General features: G+C 39.1%; 1 protein-coding gene across 1 annotated transcript; it reads left to right on the forward strand.

The window, feature by feature from the left end:
• Positions 1-30: 30 nt before the first annotated feature.
• On the forward strand, positions 31-24175 carry Swip-1 (EF-hand domain-containing protein D2 homolog Swip-1). Its single transcript, XM_076824257.1, has 4 exons — positions 31-389; positions 17753-17900; positions 21084-21218; positions 22216-24175. Exons 1-4 carry the CDS (start codon positions 220-222, stop codon positions 22348-22350), a joined length of 588 nt encoding a protein of 195 aa, XP_076680372.1. The 5' UTR covers positions 31-219; the 3' UTR covers positions 22351-24175.
• Positions 24176-24632: the final 457 nt, after the last annotated feature.

Below are 24632 nucleotides of genomic sequence, written 5' to 3' on the forward strand. Positions count from 1 at the left end.
CCTAGCGCGCACCGTCAGTCTACGCTCGTCCGTCGCGGGGTTAGGTCGCGTCGCGTGGTCCGGTGTTTGACAGTTAACGTCGCAGCCCTCGAGTCGCGCCTCCGTTCCCGCCCTTACCTTCTTCCACGAGGATCGACCCCGAACCCTCGCTCCCGCTCGAACGATCGCGGAGGTTAACGATCGAGAGTATCGACGAGTGGCGGTCGAGACGATCGCGAAATGCCAGCGGACGCGGAGCTCAGTAATCTGCTTAGCAGGCGGCAAAGGATCAACGAGGAGCTCGAGGAGGGCAAGGAGGTGAAAAAGCAGTACAAATTCGTGAACGTTTACACGGAGTTCCACGAGCTGTCCCGCCGCGAGATCAAGCAGTACGAGCAAACCTTCAACAGGTGAGATACTTTTAGCTCTTTTTTTTCCTCTCCCCGCTCTTCCCCGCCGCCCTCGCGGCCCGCCAGCAGCGATTGTACTGGATTCGGAGGGCCTGCAAAAATTTTGTCGCCCGTTGCCAAGGGCGAGCGTTTCTTGCGACGATCCTTGGGTCTATTTTTCTACGTCCCGGGAGGGGAGGTAACCGTAGGCCAGTCTTTGTGCGTAGAAAAGACCCGAGGCATCATTGTTCGATCTCTCCTGCTCGCTCGAGATCGGAACCCGGCTTGCATTGTCGACAGTTGGGCACGCATTTCTTCTGGACTCCTCCGATCCAGGGGACCTTTGAACTGGAAAATAGTGTGTTCGTCATTTATCGTTGTAAGGTTATCTTGCTGCGCGAAACATCGGCGGCGATGGGTGGATCGAGTAGATACGTAGGTTAGGACGAAATCGGTAACTTATCTTTCACTCCGTCGATCGAAATTTCGCCCGGCTGCTGGCGAACGGGGGCAAGGAGGAAACCGAGAGTGAATCACAACTTCGGTCGAGCCTGCCGCGGCTTGCTTTCCTGTTTGTTTACGTTCACGCTCTCGAATTTATATCTATATAACTCCCCGCGGCCGGCTCGCGTTCCCCTGGCCGGATTGTTTTTCTGCGCGCCAGGGAACACACGAAATGACGCGGGGGATAGGTTGAAACGCAATACACGGTGTGCCATTACAGACGCTGGACGGTAATGCACGAGCTCGCTTAATATTTTTCTGTTGTTCCGTAGCGATCCACGAACCTCGCGGTCGCCCCCTTTACATTCTCAAAGTTAAAAATCCCCGCGGAGATCGATACTTAAGTGGGTCAAAAACGCTCCGGCAACCGTTCCAAAAATGGGGACACTGTTGGGTCAAGAAAGACCCATGCTGTTTTACTACGAGTAGCGATTAAATTCTCTTTCGAATTTTCACCAGTCGTTCACGAGGAATGTAATCTAATTTCGTGGATTTTTTTCTTCTTCCATTTCTCTTCCGTGGTCCCAGTAGCCGGCTGCCCCCTCCAGGGGCTCTATTTCCTCGTTCTCTCGACTGAAAGTAGTGCTCGCCTCGTGGGCAGGAGATTTCGTAGTTATTTCGCGGCGTGGCTGATGAGTGGCCGGCCGTGGGGCACCCTACTTCTGCGGCTTCTTGTCAAACCTGCTGCCCGGTTGACTCCGAAACGCCCGCAAGAAGAAGAACAAGAGAGGCGGGAGGACAGACTCGAGGTCGTCTGCCCTGGCCTGCAGCGCGAAACCGCTCGCGTCTTATCCCCGCTCGCTACGGAACACGCTACGTCACGGATTCTACCGTCTGCAGTTTCATAACGAATCCGTGACTTTTCCATCTACCTCTTCCGCGACCTCTCTTGGAGCGGCTCTATTCAACCGAGGCAAGAAAAGAGGTCGCGCTGAAGGAGCTACTACAGGGAAACCCGAGATTCTATTTCCGTTCCTTTTCTTGCGAGTTTTCTCATCGGTATTATTTTTTGAAAAATACGAGGATACCGAGTAGTAACAAAAGCGAAGGCGGTGAATGGAATTATGGGGTCAAAATAGACCCAGCGCTAAATGCTTCGCTGTCCGAGGGTTAACCCTGCTAAAGCAGTGGCGCACTCAGGATTTAATCCTGAGGGGAGCCGAGTTGAAGGGATAAAAATATTTTTAATGCACATTCAACGAGGTGAAGATTCATTAGGCGTTTATATAAAATAATTATAGTAGAAAATCGAGTTTTCTTTTCTATTTACGAAGCTCTTGAATTACTTCAGTCGTGGCTACAGTAATCTCCTTTTTCTTTTGGGGTTTTTCTTTTTTATTAATTTCTGTTACAATTAAAGGAATATAATTAATTAAGTGGAGACGCGGGTGGGTCAGAAAAGACCCGGGGAGCATGTAGTAGGTGGTTAAAGCTGCGCAGTAGGGTCAAGCCCGGACAGTGGATCCTGCATTTAGTTCTGGAACGAGGGAAACAGGTTTTCCTCGCGAGTTGGTTTCCTTTTACGCTGTCCGAGACAATTGGGGATCGCGTTTCTTTACGATTCCAAGGGGCAGGGAGGAAGGAGATATAGTGGCACCGAACTCCGGGGACTTTGAAGAACTCGACGCTGATCCCCTATTTACGAAACAAGTCTTCTGATAATTTTCGAGAGTTCTGCGCCCCGTTGTTTTTTATATCGTCGATCCAAGTTGCTCCGGCGATGTTATTATCGTAGTATTAACCAGTCTGGTCGCTGGACAATGTTTACGAAAAGCTTCACGTGGGCGTGTTCATGAATATGGGGTTAAATAGCAGCGAGGTGCACGATGGCAATGTGAGCTGTACCCTCGTCGCCTTGACTCTGCCGATTGGAATTCCTCTTCTAGACTCGGGAGTGCGATTAGAACGGCCGAGTTGTGGCGAAACGCATAGTAATGAGCTTATTCTCATCGAGCGTTCATTGTTTCGGGCCCCGGGCGACTTTAGTTCATTCTTTTTTCTTTCTGGATGCGCCTTGACTGGCAATTGCCTATTCGCTGGTATTGCGCAACTGATATTATTATTATTATTATTATTTGTTGTTTATTGTAGTAAGGCTTATAGCCTAGTACAATCTTTGCTTGCGCAACTGATATGTTTAACATGCATTTATACAAAAAATCTCTGAGTAACGCTTGCAAAATGCTGTTCAGTATTTAACACTGAATATTGAAGATTAAGTACTCGAGACTTTGCACACTACGGTATTCGATATTTTATACTCTGTTAATTGCTATTCGATATTTAGCATTTGGTATTTCATACTTTAGTATCTATTATCAAGCATTTAGTATATAATACATTCACAACATTTAATATATACATATATATATATATATATATATATATTTATATATATATATTTATATATATATATTTATATATATATATATTTATATATATATTTATATATATATATTTATATTTATATATATATATACATATGTATATTACATTTAGTATTCAGTACTCTAGTAGCAACTACTGTGCACTCAGTGTATTTAGCACACAGTGCTTAAGGGAACTAGGCATTCGAAACATCGATTTTTTTTTTATTACATTTTCCGAAAGTGCAATAAAGAAAAATTGTTTTCCGGGATAGAAACACTTTCTTCTTAATGTATTTGTAAAAAAAATGGAAGCAAATCTAGATGTATTCTTTTACTTAATGTTTATTATTATCATAGAGATTGATAAAAAGTCCGTATGAAATATACATGTGCTTTAAAAATGACGGTGCTGACTAGTAAACATTTTACGTTCTTCCGTGGTTTTGCTGTAATATTGGTCTTAAGAAGTGACGCAATCCAATTTCAAGGTGCGATTCTTGTTTGTTACATCCGTAGAAAAACCGCGACTATTTCGAGAAAAATTCGGTCGTGCGTTACTAAAAATCTGCGACTTTTTAATTTTTTTATGAAAATCTCGAATTTTTATATCCTGCAATTTTTTCAAGTCGATCTGAACCCCGTTCATTCGCAACTAGAGTAAAACCAAGAGAAAAAAGATTCGAGGAAAACGCGTTTAAAGTTTAAACCGCGTTTAAACCTTTTCAGCCGCCAAATCAACAATTTTGCGAATTTTTTATATAAACCAAGCGGCATTTTATTCAGGAAAGATGGCACTTTCGGAAAATGCAATAAAAAATCGATTTTTCGACTGTCTAGTCCCCTTAAGTATTCACTATTCAGTACAATACTCCATACAGTACTACTTTGCAATCGTTGCTTGAAATTCGAAACTGGCTACTCAATCCTTTGCATTCAATTCTTCAATAATTGAAACTCAGTGTCTAGTATCTCCTATTGCGAATTAATCCCTCCCGCTCAATGCCTCCCCGTTTTAAAGATTGCCTATGCACGCAATACCTGTAAGGCACAAACCTGTGTCATTTTAAGAACCTGTCTTATCAATTTCCCTGCATTCGGCGCAGCGCGGTGCACGCGCCCACCCCGCGTTCGCCGGGAGTCCGTGAAACGGCGCGATGGAAGGAAAAGTGGGTAGCCAGTTTCTCTAACGACAAGGACAACTCCTCGGTCGGTGACGGTGCTTATAGCGCGCTTTATCTTTCTGGCCGAGGTATCATCTGTCGTGCACGGTACGCGTGCACGTGCCTCGGCTCGCGGTGAAACTCCTCGTGCCGCCAGATTTATTGGCTATCTGCGCGGCGATCGTATAAATAATTAAACGATGCCAGTTGCCCGTTATCAGCGGCTCCCTTAAGCAGGATTAGCCTCCTGGAACAGAATTAGAAAGTGGACACCAAAGAATGTATCCCAATTCGCCAGTGTTTTCTGCCCGACAACCGACTCTGACGAATTATTCCACTATTCTATTATACAAGCTGCTTCGAAAGCGGGGCGAATCCTGGTGGAAATATAAATTGTAGGATGTAGGATAAACCTTCTTTGTGGATGGGAGCAGAATCGGTAAACGCGGTGTAATTAAATCTTTGCGTAAAATAGAAAAGGGTGTAAAAATTCCCTCCACTTCCAAATTGATTTCCTCGAATTATTCTAACATTAACCCTCCGCGGTCACACGTTTTTGTAATCAGAAATTGGTCGCGTGGGGTTCAATGCACCCCAGCGGCGGTTTTGAGCTACCGTTCTCGTATTTTTGAATCTTTTAACTTTTCAGTGATAATTGTGCATTCGTAATACTCACACAGTTATGCTTTAGTAGTCTTTCTTTTAGGGAAAAAGGAATAAAGAAATTATGAAATTACTATATTATGAAATTATGAAATTAAGAATGAAATAATGAAATAAAATAATATAATTCTATTACAAAGAATTATATTTCTAAGTGTCTTTTCCAAGAATTGTTAATTTTTATATGCTGAACTTTGTATTTGGAAAAAGTGTCGTGGATAAAAGCAATATTTTTTGTTAAAATTCACCAAATTTCAATTTTTATTATTAAATTCGCCAAATTTTCAATTTTTATTATTAAATTCACCAAATTTCAATTTTTATTATTAAATTCGCCAAATTTTCAATTTTTATTATTAAATTCACCAAATTTCAATTTTTATTATTAAATTCGCCAAATTTTCAATTTTTATTATTAAATTCACCAAATTTCAATTTTTATTATTAAATTCGCCAAATTTTCAATTTTTATTATTAAATTCGCCAAATTTTCAATTTTTATTATTAAATTCACCAAATTTTCAATTTTTATTATTAAATTCGCCAAATTTTCAATTTTTATTATTAAATTCGCCAAATTTTCAATTTTTATTATTAAATTCGCCAAGTTTTCAATTTTTATTATTAAATTCGCCAAATTTTCAATTTTTATTATTAAATTCGCCAAATTTTCAATTTTTATTATTAAATTCGCCAAATTTTCAATTTTTATTATTAAATTCACCAAATTTCAATTTTTATTATTAAATTCGCCAAATTTTCAATTTTTATTATTAAATTCACCAAATTTCAATTTTTATTATTAAATTCGCCAAATTTTCAATTTTTATTATTAAATTCGCCAAATTTTCAATTTTTATTATTAAATTCACCAAATTTTCAATTTTTATTATTAAATTCGCCAAATTTTCAATTTTTATTATTAAATTCGCCAAGTTTTCAATTTTTATTATTAAATTCGCCAAATTTTCAATTTTTATTATTAAATTCGCCAAATTTTCAATTTTTATTATTAAATTCGCCAAATTTTCAATTTTTATTATTAAATTCACCAAATTTTCATTTTTTATTATTAAATTCGCCAAATTTTCAATTTTTATTATTAAATTCTAAAGATTTACCGATATATTTGCAAACACGAAGGGTTAATAATAATAATAATAATTTCCACTCATTCTTTTAACAGAAATCCACTTCACCCTGTTCATTTTGATTGGGAACTAATAAGGAGTGGCTTGATTTTATATTTTAAGAATTGGAACACTCTCGGGCCTAGATAGATGGTATGTAAATAATGATAAGAAGAAAACGACGGGATCACTGGAAAATCCACTGCTCCGATAAGCAACCAAACACTTATCACGATCTAGCTACTATAAATACGTGCCCCTGTCGTACAGTGGCCTGATATACAGGTTCGCTGACATTTGATAGTATAGTTTGTCACTCGGTCGTGGATGCAGCGACGTAGGTTGCGGTTATCTGCTCGGTCACTTCCTGTCTCGGCCTCTGCCTCGCCACCCTGTACTTTCCCAAAATTTTTACGCCTATGGTAATAGAATCTTAAAAACCATAACCGCCTGCTCTCGGAGGAGTCGAAGCAGCCAGACGCCACTCTGCAGGAAAAGTTGAAATCCCTAGCCATTAGCGTGTATTCGGCAGATTCCATCTCGCTTAGAGCGAATTTTAATTCACTCATAAATTCACGGCAGATTAGAAACCATTTTTGAAAGTTCATCCATCGTTGAGCTAATGCTTATTCATGAGCCGGCAATTTTTCACTCAGCTCGATGTTAAAAACTGTTCGCGGTGGATCCAGCGGAGGAAACATTAATCAAGATATGGGAAAATTATTCAGACCGAGTTAGTATTTAATTCAAGAGATGTATTAGTATATAATTTCATAGAAACTCTCTGTCCCTGACTATTCGTAATTTTCTGAACCTCTCTGCTTTTAGACGTACCCCCAAAATATTTCGCTCTCAAGGCCGTTGCGCATTTGGGCGAATCGAAGAAATTAATTATAATTGATTAATTAATTTTCTGTATTGCCTACTGGTTCGTATATCTTTAATTATCCTACATTCTTCCGCACCTTAGATTCTAAATCTGCTCTTTGGAGAAGCCTAATAAATTTCAAATAGGGATGGGGGGTTCAAGGCTAATTTTTAAATTTTCGAAACTGGAATCCGAAACTCTTAAAGCTCTGAAAACTCTCGAAATTTTCGAAACTCGAGTCACGCTGTCAACGATTCTTTATTCATTGATTTTAAACCTTTTCTTATCTGGCTTTCGAGTTACAAATCAAGAAAAATGTGCGAAGTTTCGAATTCTCGAAACTCGAAGCTTTCTCGGGTTTCGAGCTTTAGACGCTCCCAAAAACTCATCCTTAATTTAAACTACGCATGGAAACAGCCCACCTAAATATCTCCTTCACTTGTGATGGTTAAAAAAAATATTTCATATGGAATTTAAATGGTAACAAAAATGGTATTCCTTGCGACACTCTATAATTTAGATAATTATTATTTAACAACAGCTTTACATTACAAAATATTATAATTTCATTTTGCGCTGCATCGAATAAAACCCATTAATAATAATAATAATAATAACGACCGTGCAGGATCTGTTAGAAGCTCCACGGATTTTTTTTATGATTGCACATGTTTTAGTCGAAGGATGCTTCTGTAATTGGATTTCCAAGTGGAAGTTAGAAATTGGGGCGTGTAAATTCACAGTTCGGACGTTTTACTTCTGTTATACATACACGGCCAAGGAACAGCGGCGCGGTTTACACTCGGCCCGATGCGATTCGAGCGGAATTCGTTTCGGTTTTTCAGCGCGTAAAAGGCAGCCGCTTTTAACTTCTTTCGCGGCATTATGTATCTTTTCCTCCTTTCACGGTAGCTAGAGAACGGAGGGGGGGGGGGAGAGGAAAATCGTGACCCATTCCGGGCGAAGCCAACGTGTCGCGATAAATATTTCCCACGTGTAAAATATTATCCGCTGTGTGATCGGGCATGGCGCACGGTGCCGTTGCACATTAGCGCGATGAAATAATATAGAACAGTAATACAACGGCGTGTGTAACAATGGATTGCTTCCGCCTTCGGAACGTCACTGTCACTGGGAGAGACGCTGTGTGGCAACTGACAGGCGCTGCTGGCTCGGTTGCAGGTAGCGTGCCATTATTTTTCGATCGCGATCGGATGGCGATTAATTTGTAGGAACGGACGGCTTGTCATGTGGGAGTGGAGTAGTAGAGTGTTTCAGGCGATTTAGGGTCGGGCAGAAAGTTTCTTGCGGTGGGGTCTGGGTTTTGCGGGATCCTGTAGAAGTGGAGAGTGAATTGAAATGGAGAATTTGGTATTCGATAGTCGATATTATCAGTGGGTATTTGGTACTTGGTGCTCTGTGCTTTGATAATTCACACTTAGTAATCGGTATTCTGATATTTTGTACTTGGTATTTTGTACTTGGTACTTTGTATTTGGTACTCTGGTATACGGTACTCTGTACTCTAATAACTCACACCTAGTAATTAGTATTCTAGTATTTGATACTTGGTATGCAGCACCCTGAATATTTAAGAGGATACATCCACGTTTTTGGGAAAAGTACAAGTGAAAATCATAAACAATGTTTTTCTACTAAAATGTACATCTTTTAACTATATTATTATAAATTTTCACGAGATATTATCATTGACTAAAGGAGATATCAGCTTAGATATGAGTAAAATACAATATTACAATTCGGAGAACGTCAGATACTTCTGAAAGTTATTTATTCTTAAAATCCATTTGAATGTTTGCTTTCAGTTGCATCGTTTGGCCTAGGGAATGCCCACCAGCTAATGCTTAACAAAAAACACGTCTCACATCCAAGCCGATATCTCCTTTAGTTAATAATAATATCTCATGAAAATTTAGAATAATATAGTTAAAAGATGTATCTTTTAGTAGAAAAACATTGTGTATGATTTTCACTTATACTTTCCCCCCAAAAAAATCCTGAACTTGTATGCTTCTTCCGGACTTCTAGGTGGATGTAACCCCTTAATACTTGATACTCGCCACTTCGATATTCTGTGTCTGGTACTCAGCACTCTACTCTGATGTTTTGTATCCGATACTCAGTAGATATTCCACATTCTGATAATTAGCACTCGATACTCCTCGCTTGTCACTCAATACCCTCATATTCGGCACTCTCTAATCGATATTGCAGTACACAATCTTCACCACTCACCGCGCGGTCCTACGCATTAAGTACCACCACCGAAACCTCAAGGTACCCCGAACCCCCGTACACAGCTCGCCCAGAACATTTGTAGTCCCCAAAGTACGCATGTCGGAGATAAAAAGAACTCTGTATGCGCAAGATACGACCAGGTATTATTCCCGAATAACAGCCTCGGAGCTTGTTGAACACGTCGTGTGTTCACTATGCCCACGATACGAGCGTGAACCCTTCGTGTGCCGTGAATATATGAATTTTCACGGAGCGCGGGAGACGGGCGGCTATCGTGAGTCGGCGGTTTCCAAATTTCATATGCCGCTGTGCGAGCGGGTGTATCGCACGATACCGGAAGTAATCAGACTGCACGCGGCGCGAATTCGTTTCGTGACTAACCGCGACACACGCGTAACATTTTGATTAACGCCCGTGTACTTAGCGGATTGTGATTCATGGAACGACTCGTCACACCGCCCGCGGCTCCGCTCGCCTCTAATTCCCTCAATAAATCCTCAAATGGAACGCATCATTGAATTACGCTACGCATGCTCAATGGTCGAGCGCTCCAGATTCGATACTGCAAACAAAAATTAGCATCCGAGCGGAGCGGCTTTTAAGTCGTGCTTAATTCAGCGCCCGCAACCTCCGTTACCCTGATTCTCTGTTACCAAACAATGAATTCATCAAGTGCATAATAGAACCCCTGCAGCTTATGCTATAACGCAATCCTGGGGGAAGAAAAATTGACGTAAGAATCTTTTTATACTTCATTTTATGCATCATTTTCCGACTTTAACTTTTCGAAATCCTTATACGGAATTTGTAATGTTAGTCGGATAAGTAGATTTGGGTTGTATTGACCTGGATATCACATTTTTAAGAGAAACGGGGGTAGAAAAATAAAATTCAGTTCATTTTAGTATTACGATTTAATATTTTAACGGATTATTAAATTGCTACAATATAAAAATAGAAATATAATGTTAGGGAAAGTAGAAGAACTAAATTAGGAAAAATACTAAAAGAAAATTTTAAAATTTAGAGAAATTAGGGAAAGTAGAAAAATAAAATTAAAAAAATTGGAAAATTAGGGAAACAAATAATATTACAAAATTTTGAAAATTAGGCGAAATAGAAAAATGATATTAAAAAATTTGGAAAATTAGGAGAAATAGAAAAATAAAATTAAAAAATTTGGAAAAATAGGAAAAATAGAGAATAAAATTAGAAATTTTGGAAAATTAAGAAAAATAGAAAAATAAAATTAAAAAATTTGAAAAATTAGGAAAATAGAAATAATAAAATTAAAAAATTTGGAAAATTAGGAAAAATTTGGAAAATTAGGAAAAATAAAATTAAAAAATTTGGAAAATTAGAAAAATAAAATTAAGACAAATACAAAAATAAAATTAGGAGACATACAAAAATATTAAGAAAATTAGAAAAGTAAAATTAAAAATGTTATTATATATTATTGACAATTATTAGTGCTTTAATGATATGGAGTTCCGATCCAAATAGTACACTAGTAAAGTAGGAATGGGGATTTGTGCCTCAATTTCTGGTCAAAATTCCGTACAAGGGTTAATCGTATATTCTCCTATCTATCCTTCGCCTTTAATTCCATTATTCTGTCGGTTAGAGTTAAGTTTCATAGCGGCAGGGATACCGAAGCTCGCCCATTCACCGCTCAATTTTCTATTTTGCGATGTAGAAAAGTCATTAGTATCGTTATCATCCAGTTCTCTAGTTACTTACACACAAAGACCTCGCGTTACGTTAAAAGTTACTCTTCGAGCGAAGTTACTCTTCACAGGCGAACTCAGACGAGGCAGAATAATTTTACGCCCGGTGTTTGCATAGATGAAAAGTTACTCGGCGAACGGTAATCGAGCGTCTAATTGTCCCCTTTGTCCGCGCGTTTCACTTTCTCGCGGTGCGTGTAATAGATTTCCGCTCCGCCATTGTGGCCCGAAAGAAATAGGCTCTTGGACGGTGCCCCAAGTTTGGCGAAGTTGTCGCACGACGGCGAGGCGGACCGTTACTTCAGAACCATTCGCGAAGATCACGCGTCCCGAATACGTAAAGACGCCGCTGGGATTTATTCGATAACCGGCAGACGCTGTGCAGATATTTCCTATCGATCGACGCGCCCCGTTGCCAATGAAACTTTTCCCATTTCCCTTTTCGAACGTCGCAATCTCGCGTCTTACTACCTTTGTGATGGAGTACAGCTGCTGGCCACGCCCTTCATTTCAACATGTCCTTTGATTTCTTCGGTAATTAATTTGAGTCACAGTAGCCGCCCAAAGAAAGTTTAAACTGCGAACAGTTAGTAAACAAAAAAATTCTGAACTTTTGCGTCTTTTTTGCCACTAATACTTATTTGTATGTACACGAAGAAATAAGGAAATAAGGAAATAAGGAAATAAGGAAATAAGGAAATAAGGAAATAAGGAAATAAGGAAATAAGGAAATAAGGAAATAAGGAAATAAGGAAATAAGGAAATAAGGAAATAAAGAAATCAAGAAATCAAGAAATCAAGAAATCAAGAAATAGGAAAATGAAGAAATCAAGAAATAGGAAAATGAAGAAATCAAGAAATAGGAAAATAAAGAAATCAAGAAATAGGAAAATAAAGAAATCAAGAAATAGGAAAATAAAGAAATAACGAAATAACGAAATCAAGAAATCAAGAAATAACGATATCAAGAAATCAAGAAATAGGAAAATAAAGAAATAAAATAATATAACCCAATTACAAAGAATTATATCTTAAAATTCGTATCCCATAGATCGGTATAGTCCAATTGCAAATATTATTAAGTTTCTTAAGCACAGCTGTAAAAATACATACGAGTATGAGCTCTCTTTTGATTCGATAAGGGGACAGAACAACTTCCATTATCAATTATTTGCTTTTGATAATGGTGGTTTGAACTGTCGATGTTGTTTTCGTTGGTGCTCGGAGATTGGAGGAGAGATAGAAACTGCCAGGCAGTTTGATTGCATCAAGAGGCGGGCATTTAATTTCGCAGGGGCTCGTGTAGAGTTCAACGTGCACCACGTTATTATCCCTCGTTTGAATGGGAAGTCGAGGTGTCCCTCGATTCAGCAGAATTGGAGTGCATCTTCGAAACAGACTAGCGAGCGTATTAAGGATCGCGTACAATGAAACTGCGTCTCGCTGGCTTCCTTTTTTTCTACTTCTATTCAGCAGTCACGCCCGATTGCAGTTTTCTGTTCCTCCCCCGCCGCCCACTCGCCTCTAATTCCCCTGTTCTTTTAATCACTTCCCCTCTGCATCGTACAGGTGCAGCAGAATTCTAGCGCAACCTTGACAGACACTGTTCGCTATTTTACCATGCATAAACAATTTAAGCAATATTCTATCAGAAGATACTTGTAAACCCTGACCAGCGATTCCTGGTCGAAAAAAATCGAAATTCCACGTTGACCATCGACGGCCCATCTTTTCCCTTTAAACTCCACTTTCTTCTTAATCATCTACAATTCGATACTCTAGGAATTTTAATACATTTCAATAAAATAAATAAAACTCCACTTTTTGATTACTAACAGCTAAGATAAACTAGTAAAAAGTTGCATCAATCATACCTGTTTTTTTTTTTTTTTAATCTTTATAGCACGCAGAAAATAGGTGTAAGCTCTAAAGTTTTTGTTTCTATTTCTGATTTCGCATTTGCTTGATATCTCTATCATCAGATGTCGTTTATATTCATAAGTAGTGAATAAGAAATCTCTCTGAGAAATTGATGAGTTGCGATTTAGGTGGCCAGTGCGATATTGTCAACTCTCCCCTAATACTACTAAATAATAAATAACGCTTGTAGTTTAATATTTGGTATGGGTCTAAACAGACCCGGCGACCGTCTTGCCTGGGCCGATCGTGTGATTCCTGATCTGGCGATCCCTGATTTAGCGACCAAGCGAAAGCTATCGTAAGTAATCGACCTACAGCGGCGATGACGTCCTCCCGAGCACAAAAGGAGAATCTCTCCTGCATCGATCTTGGAAAGAATGGGCGGCAAGGGTGAGAGGAAGAAGCAAGTACTGGCAGTCACCTTGACCCAATTCCTTGCAGCTAGTCTTGGAAAACGGCGAGGGAACGAATCGCGCGGCGACCCGACCAATCAACGCTGCAATTGATTTTGCGATAACAATACCTGGCCTCCCCTGCGCCTTCGTAACCTGGCCTGGTTTGGAGGCGATCCGCGCTGCTACTCACGTCGCGAATCGTCGTTGCAATAGTAATTATCGAGCTACTAGAAATTCGATGCTGGCTGGGGGTCTCTTGAAGGAGCGAGTCTGTCTCACCACTTTGGTGACCAATTTCTGACGATTTTCAGTAACGGTGCACGTAGCTGCGATCGCTGGCCCTTAATTTTACGTGCCGAATTTTTTTTTCGTATTTCTTTGCTCTCACCACAACGGTGCCATTCGATAAAAAATTAGTCCCTGAAAAAGTTTATTACAATCGAGCAACAGGGAAGGGTGCCGACCAGGCATTAAAGTTTAGGATTCATCAATGGTTTGAATTTGAAGAATTTCTAAAAAATTGTAAGCCCTATCGAAATTTTGTTGAAATAATAATACACTGTACATATTACGAGACAGTTGGAATAGATGAAGTTTTCATGCCGTTTACACGAGTTTCAAGATTATTGTTACGAAAATTATTATTATTAACGGGAAACACTTTACAGAGATATAAAATTATTACCAGTACTATATAGAAAGATAAAAATAAGAGAAAGAAATAAAAAATATATATATATAAAATAGTAACATAAAATAAAATAATGTAATATATAAAATAAAATAAGAAAGATACGCCTGGTAGATCAGTCGGAAGAATTCCGTTTGTACTGTTCTCGTTGGAACAGACACGCCCCCGCGGTTCGGACGGGTTTGTCGAATTGATTATTCAAATCAGCCGTGAAATCGCGAATGGATGTCCTATAGTTCTGCCCCTACACTTATCGATCAGCGCCGCTTGACCGTGCTTATGAACCGCGTAACCTCGACCTTCGCGCGATTCTTGCTCTCTACTCTGATCAAAGGCAACATCCTCCAGGCTTTTGTCGCGATAAATGCGTTCCAACGATTCGCATCATTTGCATATACTTTGTCCGTTACGATGGGGGTGGTCACCTCGCTTGATCCTTTTCGAAGGACTGAGAAGCCCTTATAAAACTGTGTTTCCCAATCTTTTTTCGAGTCGCGACCCTCTTTTCTAATATTCAAATAATCTGCGACCCCCTCCCCCATGTGAGGTAAGGTAAATTTAACAAGGCAAAGAAAACAGATTAAAAATAGGTATTTCGGATTATAATTCTAACTTAATAAATTTTAATTATCTTGATACATAGGTAATATTCTGATTTTTATTTAATATTCCCATTTTTAACTTAAAATTTCCATATTTAAGTTAATATTCCCATTTTTAACTTAATATTCCGATTTTTATTTAAGATTCAGATTTTTACTTAACATTCCCATTTTTACTCAATATTCCGATTTTTATTTAATATCCCCATTTCTTTTTAATATTCCAATTTTTATTTAATATTCTAATTCTAATTCTACCTAATTAAGTAGGTAATCTGTAATACTGTTCCCCTGCCCAGTAATTAAACGATAATTCCACACAATTATCGAGAATGCATTGTGAAAAGCAAACAGAAACAATGGAAAATTGCGAGGAATTAGGAAACTGCGAATCATCCTGAATCTCGTATTCATAGCTAGGAAGCAATTTAATTATAGCAGTGATTACGCATGTATAATAATTAATACACGCGCAACGAAAGCGCGATCGTCACGGGTCTCTTTCGTTTTGTTTTACAAGGAAGACTGGTTATCGACGATAATTAAGAGAGCCTGTTTAGTCAGCCTCAAAGCTATTCTTATCACACGATGGCTGTGTATCCACCGGGCGGTGTAATTACGATCTCTGTTCTTAAAGATTACTCAACGATATACGTTGTAACTCTATCCATAATCGCCGATCGATGATAAATTATTATTCTTGCTCGGGCACTCGCAATTTTATCCCTCTGGATTATGGGGCTTCGACGATCGAGCGTATCACGTAACTCGATCAGCGGACCGTGGAAAAATTTAGTTTACAGATTGATTTCCTGCTCTGCGCCCCGCTAATCGGGAGCATTCTGCCGCGAAATTATGCACTACTCGAAATGGAGAAATAAATCTCTCTTCCTTTCAGGTGTATTACTTAGAAAAAAAGTTTACAATCACTCGGAGATCTTTCTTCGAATGATACTTTACAACAAATCTTCTCGTCTCAAATTAGTATTTCCAGCAATAATTGCAACCTTTTTATTCCAAGATCTACCAGCCATGAGAGATACTTTCTAACCATTTCTATATTTCACACAATCTCTACTCGAAATTGAGAAATAAATCTCTCTTCCTTTCAGGTGTATTACTTAGAAAAAACGTTTGCAATCACTCGGAGATCTTTCTTCGAATGATACCTTACAACAAATCTTCTCGTCTCAAATTAGTATTTCCAGCAATAATTGCAATCTTTTTATTCCAAGTTCTACCAGACGTGAGAGATACTTTCTAACCATTTCTATATTTCACATAATCTATCTTATCCCGTGAGAAAGTTACTTAAGGGGAGGTTCCGGTCTAAAAATCGATTTTTTTTTCATTTCTCGAATGTTCAACATTTTAGGAATACGCGTTTAAAAGGATTTGTTGAAATTCGTAAAATTCTCGAAGTTATAGGCATTTTAGTAGCGGCAAATGCATGGGTAACACTCGCGTAAAACTTTAAACGCGTTTTTCTCGAAACAGAGTTCTCCAAACGGTGGGACCTGTATCTCTAAAAGTTATTATCCGATTTGACTGAAACTTTTTTTATTTTGAAGAATATACTTCTGGCTAGGGTGGTACCAGAAGGAAAATACAAAAAAATGAAAATTTATAATTTTCAAAGGCGTTGAAAGGGTGAAAAATATAGGGGAAAGTGATTTCAAACTTCAAGTGTCGTTATTTTCTAAAAAAATGTTGAGTTTGTAATTTGTTCTGGCCTCCCCCCTAGCCAGAAGTATATTCTTCAAAATAAGAAAAGTTTCAGTCGAATCGGATAATAACTTTTAGAGATACAGGCAGGTCCCACCGATTTGGATGAATTTTTTGACGCCTTGACTTTAACGACTCCCCAGTGCCGTCTGCACCGATTAATTATAAAACAAAAAATATACCTCTATAACATAAGACATCCTTAATACAATGCAAAAAGTCCCATTAAATTATATATAGTAGTTTTCCTTTAATTAATTCCTAAAGATCACCTATATTTGGGCTCTAGACTGGAAGGTCCCCTAAAGCTTGTTTATTTAACAAGAGAATCCCTGCTCCCATAATTCACGAGGTGATTCGAAACTTTTCCCTCCGCAATATACCTATACATTGCTTGCGAAGAAGGTAATTGACAAACGTGCAACTTGTGAAATAAGAATTCCAAAGTTCCTCGGAAATAGTTCAATGTTCGGAGCGTGTAATAAGTTCCTCGCAGTTTAAAAACTGTCTCTGGGCATCCGTCCATAGGTTTTCTCCCTTTCCCGAGCCTCCCCTCTAGATGAATGCAAACGAAAGCGTTTGCTCCGCTTTAATCGCGTAACTCGTTACTCTAATTAGCGTGCGATGCAATTAGATCGAAAGGGGGAACGTGAGAAGGACGGCGGCGATTTCGAAAGCGTCGGTGAATGTCAACGGCGAGCCGGAAGCTCGTGAAATCGACTTTCCGTGTAAAACGGTTCCGATGGTCGCCACTCGGGCAGTTCACCAGGGTGTTGTCCTTCCACAAGACTCGTCGCCTAATAAAATCCGATCTCGAAGTCCCCTTCGACGCGACTTACCCTGTCGCACCATTAAATTACCTAAAAACATCACTCAAACCTAAGGATTCTCTAAATCGAAAAGATGAAAGAGACTAAGGAAAATAATAATGGATTTCTGTCAAATGGAATATACTCCAATGATTAGATATTATTAATACTTAAATAAGAAACGAAAGAATCATTTTCACACTCATTTTGGGAATGATATTCTCTGCTATTTTTTATGTGTAATAATTTTATCCCCGCCCTTTTAGAAACAAATGAGATTTACATGTTGAAAAATTGCTCACAATGTTGCTAGATGTAGCTAATCAATGAATGAAAAAAAAACAATAATATTCGTGCATTGTTACTTTAATTACAACCGCGACTTTCACAGATTTTTATGGAAATGATTTGAGTGTAATAATTTGACCACCCTCGATACACGAACGCACGCCACGTGCGGATATCCTTCGGTCCCATTTAGTCACTGTACTGCTTGAACGCCCATAGGCGTTTCACGCGTTTCGCATGTGGCTTGTCTGAGGAATGATGTTCTTTACAGGTTCGACGATGGCCACGATGGATACCTGGACCTCTCCGAGCTAAAGCGCATGATGGAGGTGCTGGGGGCTCCGCAGACTCATCTGGGCCTGAAGGCGATGATACAGGAAGTGGACGAGGATCGCGACGGGCGAATCTCCTTCCGCGAGGTTAGCGATTTTCCCGCGCTGATTGCCGTTCATTTTCGGGCGACGGGGGAGGAAGATATTCAGCGATCGCCGAGCGCTGTTTCCCTTTCCTTCCTCCGCGCTGAACAAAAAGCAGGAAATAGTTTTCTGGTGGCGCGTAACCGGTACGGTTTTACCGGAAAGCGGGCAGCGGTCGGCGAACGCTTTCCGTTGACTCGTCACAGGGATATATTTATGATAACAACGGCAGAAGTTTCGTGCGCTACGGGAAAAGTTGATAAACTTCTTATTTCTATATTTGGCGAAAAATATTCTATAATAAAAATATTAATATTAATAGAAATATAAGTAAATCAAAATGAAACAGAGATTTTAATATTTATATTTAGAAATATTATAAGATAAGAAATCATAAATATCAATGAAATTAAAAATCTTATAAAACTAATTCTCAAGCATTCAGCTATAAAAATTAATACAAATCCACCTCTAAAATATTCAGTATTAAAAATAAAACAGAGATATTAATATTTATATTTAGAAATATTATAAGATAAAAAATCATAAATATCAATGAAATTAAAAATCTTGTAAAATTCTTAAGCATTCAGCAATAAAAATTAATACAAATCCACCTCTGAAATATTCAGTATTAAACCCAGACACTAACTGAGATTCACCCTCTACTGAATCAAAGGGTGTTCGATTTAACTGAATTACTAATTTCATTATAAATATTAAATAAATTGGAGTTAAAATTAAAAGAAATTTTACATAATACTGCAATTTATACAATTCTAACAATGAATATCTTTCAATTAATAAAATTACAGAAAGTATTTTTAAAAATAAACAGATTGCGCAATTAAGCGAATTGCCCCTACTATTGAGTAATTCGAATTTGAGGCTCACCCTCCAATTGTTACAGGATATAAACCCCCTGTTCAGCTTCTATTTACAAATATTAATATTTCCATGTTTATTTATTAGAAATAAATCGCTCATTTCTTATCCGATTTCCATCGAACGTGCACCAAACGATGTTGAATTTGTTTCCCACCTATATTGCACGCCAGAATAATAATTAATAATAATAATAATAATTTTAATACTGTAAAAAAAAGCTGCACCCCTCTCGCTGCGAGTTCCTCAATTGTATAAGAATCGTTCTCACTTTGAGCAGAGGTTGCAGTTTCATTCTACACTGGAATACTCGAGACGGGATGTTTATATCACATCTTGAATGTAATTCTGCGACACAAGTCTGTTACCCCGTCTCGTTTCACTTTCCACGCAGATATCGTGTTATTTCTGCCCGGGCACCGGTCGCACGTGCCACCCTTTACAAAAATAGTCCGCCCCCATGGGGTGCTGAGCGTGAAACACTGCGACCTGCTACGGCGACGGCCGTTGTTTATCCTCCAACGCGCCAGCCACGCATTCGTGGGGGTCGCTGGCGTTCTATTTCAGCGTGGTGCGCAGCAAATGCGCTTGGAGTGGCATTAAAATTAGCCGAGGACGCGGCACAACGGGCAATCGAATTCGATTAATCCTAACAAAACCGCTTCTCCGCTCCGTATGTATTTCCTCGAAATTAGAAGAACCCTGAAAGAAGTGCACGCCTCTACTGTGCGAGAAGTGGTATCAAGATCAAGTTGGGACCCTCCAAAAGCTCAGTGGGGCCAGCACGTTTCACCTGACTCCTCGCGAAGAGTAGCGGAGCACGCGAGGCGTCTACGCTGCCACCGAGTAACTTTCGCTGTAAACGCTCCAGGGTTGGAGGACGGGCCGCGGAGACACGCGATTGTCACCGAAAGGAAAGTCCTCGGACCCGATGCAAATCGCACCGACGCTGGCGCATTCCTACGTGACATTTCGTGGTTCGCGAACAAAGAGCGTCCGCGACCTGCATGCGATCGGGTCGGCCGTTTGTTAGGCCCGTCGTGATTCACCGCGCCGCGGAACCTCTCTCCGCAGCGACCACTGCTCACCTTGCCACTTAGTCACCGCTCCCCATTGATAATCACCGCCGCGCGTATGAACCGCCGCCGGTACTAGGAACACCTCGGCCACTTTACAACCGCTTTACAACCAGTGGGATCGAGGTGTAGATCTGTGGTCCGATGGCAAAATGTGACAAGGTCAATGTCCCAATTTCTGCTCATATCCCCATTTCTGCTTATTTCCTATTTTTCTTATTATTATATGCGTTACGTTTGTACTATAGGGTAAATGTCCCGATTAATGCCAGCGTCCCTATTACTGCCACTTCATTTATTTTACTTAATAAACACGCAACATATAAAGAATAGTGTGGAAAAGAATTTATCATAAAATTGGGACTGTTCTTTTTATTATTATAGTGCATTCTTTGTACGTCTATTTTTTATACATTATGTTTTTTTTTAAGTGAAATAAAGTGGCAGTAATAGGGACACTGACAGTAAATGGGACATCTACCCTAGTTGCAACAAAATAGTTCTAATTTATTTATATATTTATGCGAGTGTTGCACGAGCTTGGGGCAATACGTACGTCGCTATTTTTCATGAGCAGAAATACGGACATTTAGAGGATTATATATTTAATTACAAATTACTAATAGTTAAACACCTTGAAATATCTTTCTTAAATAGTTTTCGAATTGGTTGATTTATTATTAACGAATTAATCAATTACTCTGCAAATTTTTATCACAAATTTTTTGCACCTTCTTTATGACGAGTTACCTCTTAAATAAGGTAAATCATGAGGTAAATCAAATGAGGAAAAATAAATCTTTCCACCTTCCCGTAAAAAAATAGTTACTCTTATCAATTTCTTTACTGAAAAAACTTTGGGTAAAAAATGAAAGTAAATCAGCCGAGAAAACTTTAAAACTGTTGCACTGTAAAATCAGGAAAACCGGACATAGCTACCAGGTTTTGCTATCTGACTACAGAGATAGTCAATTGATCGTCGGTGCCAGTAAACTGAGTAAACTGTTCTTATCTTCTGAAATCTGTTACGAAGACTCCCTCCAGTTCCTCGTAGAATGACACGAAGTATTAAACTGATTCTAGCTTGTATCGCGCACATAACTACCTATCCTTAAATGGAAATGTAAAGACAGCGGTAGCGTCATCGTGGCTCGACAAAGTAGTTCCGCGAGACTTGATTCATTCTTCGTATCTATGAACGCGCATGGTCTCTGGATTGTTACAGTTCCTACTGATCTACCGCAAGGCGCGCGCTGGTGAATTGGAACAGGATTCCGGGCTGGGCCAGCTAGCTCGCCTGACGGAGGTCGACGTGGACGAGGTGGGAGTCACGGGGGCTAAACACTTCTTCGAAGCCAAGGTATAAGTTGCATCGCGTGCGCTGGGCTCGTTCTGCTTGTGGGAGCAATTTCCTTGGGTGGTACATTTAGGATGCACCACCTCCTGGCACGTTTTCCTTTCTGCTGTAGAGGTAGAATGCTCGCGGGGAGCTTGAAAGAAAATAGGAATAAAAATACTCTAACGAGTGGGTCGCCAGTGACCAGTGGCGGATTTAACAGGGCTGCCGATGAGCAGTTGCCACCTGGGAGGCCCCACTAGGGCCCATTCTTAAAAGAAAATTATCATTTTATCCAAACTATATATTTTTTCTGCATTATTACACTGAGCCCGGTTTCAGTAAACTAGTGCTTTAGTTTCTCAAAAACTGGGCCCCTGCCCAGAGAGCCTCCCTTAGGACCCTGTCTTCAAAAATAAATTATGATTTTATCCAACTATATTTCTTTTTTCTGTATTATTATGCAGAGCCCGTTTTCAGTAAACTACCGCTTTAGTTTCCCAAAAACTGGGCCCCTGCCCAGAGAGCCTTAGGGCCCAGTCTTAAAGAATAAATTATGATTTTATCCAAGCACGTTTTTCTCTCCACACTTTTCTGCATAGTTACCCCCTTTTAGTAAACTACCTCTTCATTTATCTGAAAAAATGGGCCCCTCAACGTTCGCCACCTGGGCCTTTTTTCTTAAATCCGCCAGCGGCAGTGACCCACACCGTAGCAGATTTAAAATAATAAGCAGGTGCTAAATAATCTAAACAATGAATTTGGGAGTGAAATCCTCTGAAGAAAGTCCTCCTCGTGTCGCTAGTGATTCGTGGTGTAGTAATTCGTTCAAAGATCATTGTCGATAACAGAAGTTTCCAATGATCAACGCGGAGACTCCTCCACGAGCCACTAGTGACCCAGGTGTCGCAGAACATCTTAATGAAACTGGGACTGACCATTCGCACCCAGGATTCGCGAAAGCGTGTCCACGCTAATTAAAGTCTCCTGTGCATCAGTCGCTCCTTCTTTTTCCTTGCAGATCGAGCAGCTGAACAAGTCGAGCAAATTCGAGGACGAGATCCGCATGGAGCAGGAGGAACGAAAGCGAGATGAAGAGGATAAAGCGGCGAGGCGGGCGCAGTTCAGGCAGAAAGCGGCTCTGTTCGGCAATTGAAAGGGAAAATCGCGAACCGAAAGTGCCGAGCCTTCTTTCCCCGTACCTCGATGGAATTACAAGTTGCCTTGATTCGATTACTCTAATTTCACGTAGGATCTGCTGATCCGGAGGTCGCTTAGATTAGCTCGTTACCGCGACTCCACATAGTTGGGACGTTAGATTTGTTGTGGGAAGAGTCTACCCGTTGTTTTTAAATTTGTAAAACATTTTACGGCCCTCTTAGTCTTTTAAACGATCCATTGTTATGGGCACTTCAACCGTTGTGGCTTAGTCGTGTCCAATTTACTATTAAGAATTCCTCGACACTCTTTTTTATTGGTGCCTCTTGAATCACTGTTTACGAGCACCGACCGCGGGCAGGTTTATTTTATATCGAAACGAAGCTATACTGATTTGGAAACAACAGTTCGATGCAGCTGGTTTGATTGCTTAAGGGGGGATTCTCGTCTAACAGCCCTAAAAATAAATGAAATTTAAGATTTTTTTTAAAAAAAACTGTTGGTCATATTGGGTTAAACTCTTTTGGGATATAAGGAGCCATCTTAAAACTCCCAGAAAATATTTTTTTTAAGAAGTTTCTTAAAGTTAGATAGTTTACCCTGGGATTGGTCCACTTTAAAGAAAAAAAAATTTAAATTGAAAGAGTTACAGCGTTTAAAAGAAAAAGGCTTTTTCCTTAGACAAATTTTTCATATTATTCTTTATATCGACGAAAAAAGTATTATAAATAAAAACGAAAACTAAAATTTTAGGTCCAGTACCAGCGTAAATTATTTAACTTTATGAAAATTTTCTTCTTTTTGCAATCAATCAATTCTGTTGGCGATACTACGCCAACTTTGTCAAAGAGGTCAAAACGATTCCACAATAATTAATAAATAATAAGAAGAATCGACATAAAAAAAATCTACAAGTTTAAAGATTCCTCCTTATATCCCAAAACAGTTCGATGCATTATTATAAATAGTTTCTTCCAAAAAAAAATCATAAATTTCGGGGGCTATTACACGAGAATCCACCCTTAAGCAATTGTACTTGCACGTGTCATAGATTTTCGATTACTGAGGGATTAACGGACTATTGATACAAGTGTTTTATAGGGAGGTTTCTTCTTAAATTCCGTTTAGGAGTTAGGTATTAGTTTTTCGACATTTGTAACGAATGGTAAATGGAGTTTAACGAGCACACGACTGATATTCGCATAAGTACATGTAAACCTAATATTTGTATGTATGTATATTAATTTATATGTTAATTTGTACTGGGAAAGTGTAAAAGTTTGGCGCACTTTTCGAGAGGGGAACATTTCGCGACGTGGTACACTGAATATGCTACATTCTCAAACGTACAATGATTTTTTAATAGACCGGTATGCAGGCTTACATTAAAATTGTATGACGATGAGAAAGAATTGTTGAAAGGGACGCACATTGTTTCGCCAGTGTGCGAAAGTTGAGCACTAATCGTGCTGCAACCTGTGTTTCATTTTAAATCGACACAAAGCTAGATGGAAAGGTTTCAGTCACTGTACACAACGATTTCAAATTATTTTTATAAACACTTTTCACAGCGTGCTTCGTGGTAATGTTGTTAAGACCATGCGTCGCGAACTGTACATACATGATGCGACGAGTCATAGGTATAACTTAGCTACGCCTGTAAAATGGTAGATTGTAAATAAATTTTTTTTTTTGTTCAGATAATGTTTTTACAGACTGCGATGAACTGGTAAGACGGCTTCACTGTACTGTTGTGTTGATATTGTAACGTGCAAGTATTGCATTGATGTAAAATAAATATATGCTTTTAAAATAAGTGATAACGTTGTCGTAAGGAGAGAAGTTTTATTGAAGTTTGCTCTACTAATATAATAAACTAGCTTTACTCCTCGGCTTCGCTCAAAAAATAGATTCTGGTTTTATAAAAAAAAAATTTTTTTCTGAAAACAGTTACATTCATTGCTTTATATATTAAAATGGACGCGACGGATCTTTCTGAAATTTTGTATGCACGTAGTCTAGGACCTGGAATAACGTGTAGGATACTTCTTAGTGTTAAAGTCTTACCCGGGCAACACCGGGTATGTATAAACGAAGTATAATCAGCTTTCTTAATTCTTGTCCAGGAATTTTTGAAAATAGCGCCAAACGGGAACTCTCCTCTAATCATAGTTGCCAGCATAAAATTTCAAAATTTGAAATAAAAAAAGTAGAGACTTCAAAAACAAATCATTGTTTATCGCATGCAATCACATGATAGCTAATAAATAAATCGGAGAA

The sequence above is a fragment of the Andrena cerasifolii genome, chromosome 12 (assembly GCF_050908995.1).
Source record: "Andrena cerasifolii isolate SP2316 chromosome 12, iyAndCera1_principal, whole genome shotgun sequence".
Lineage (NCBI taxonomy): Eukaryota > Metazoa > Arthropoda > Insecta > Hymenoptera > Andrenidae > Andrena > Andrena cerasifolii.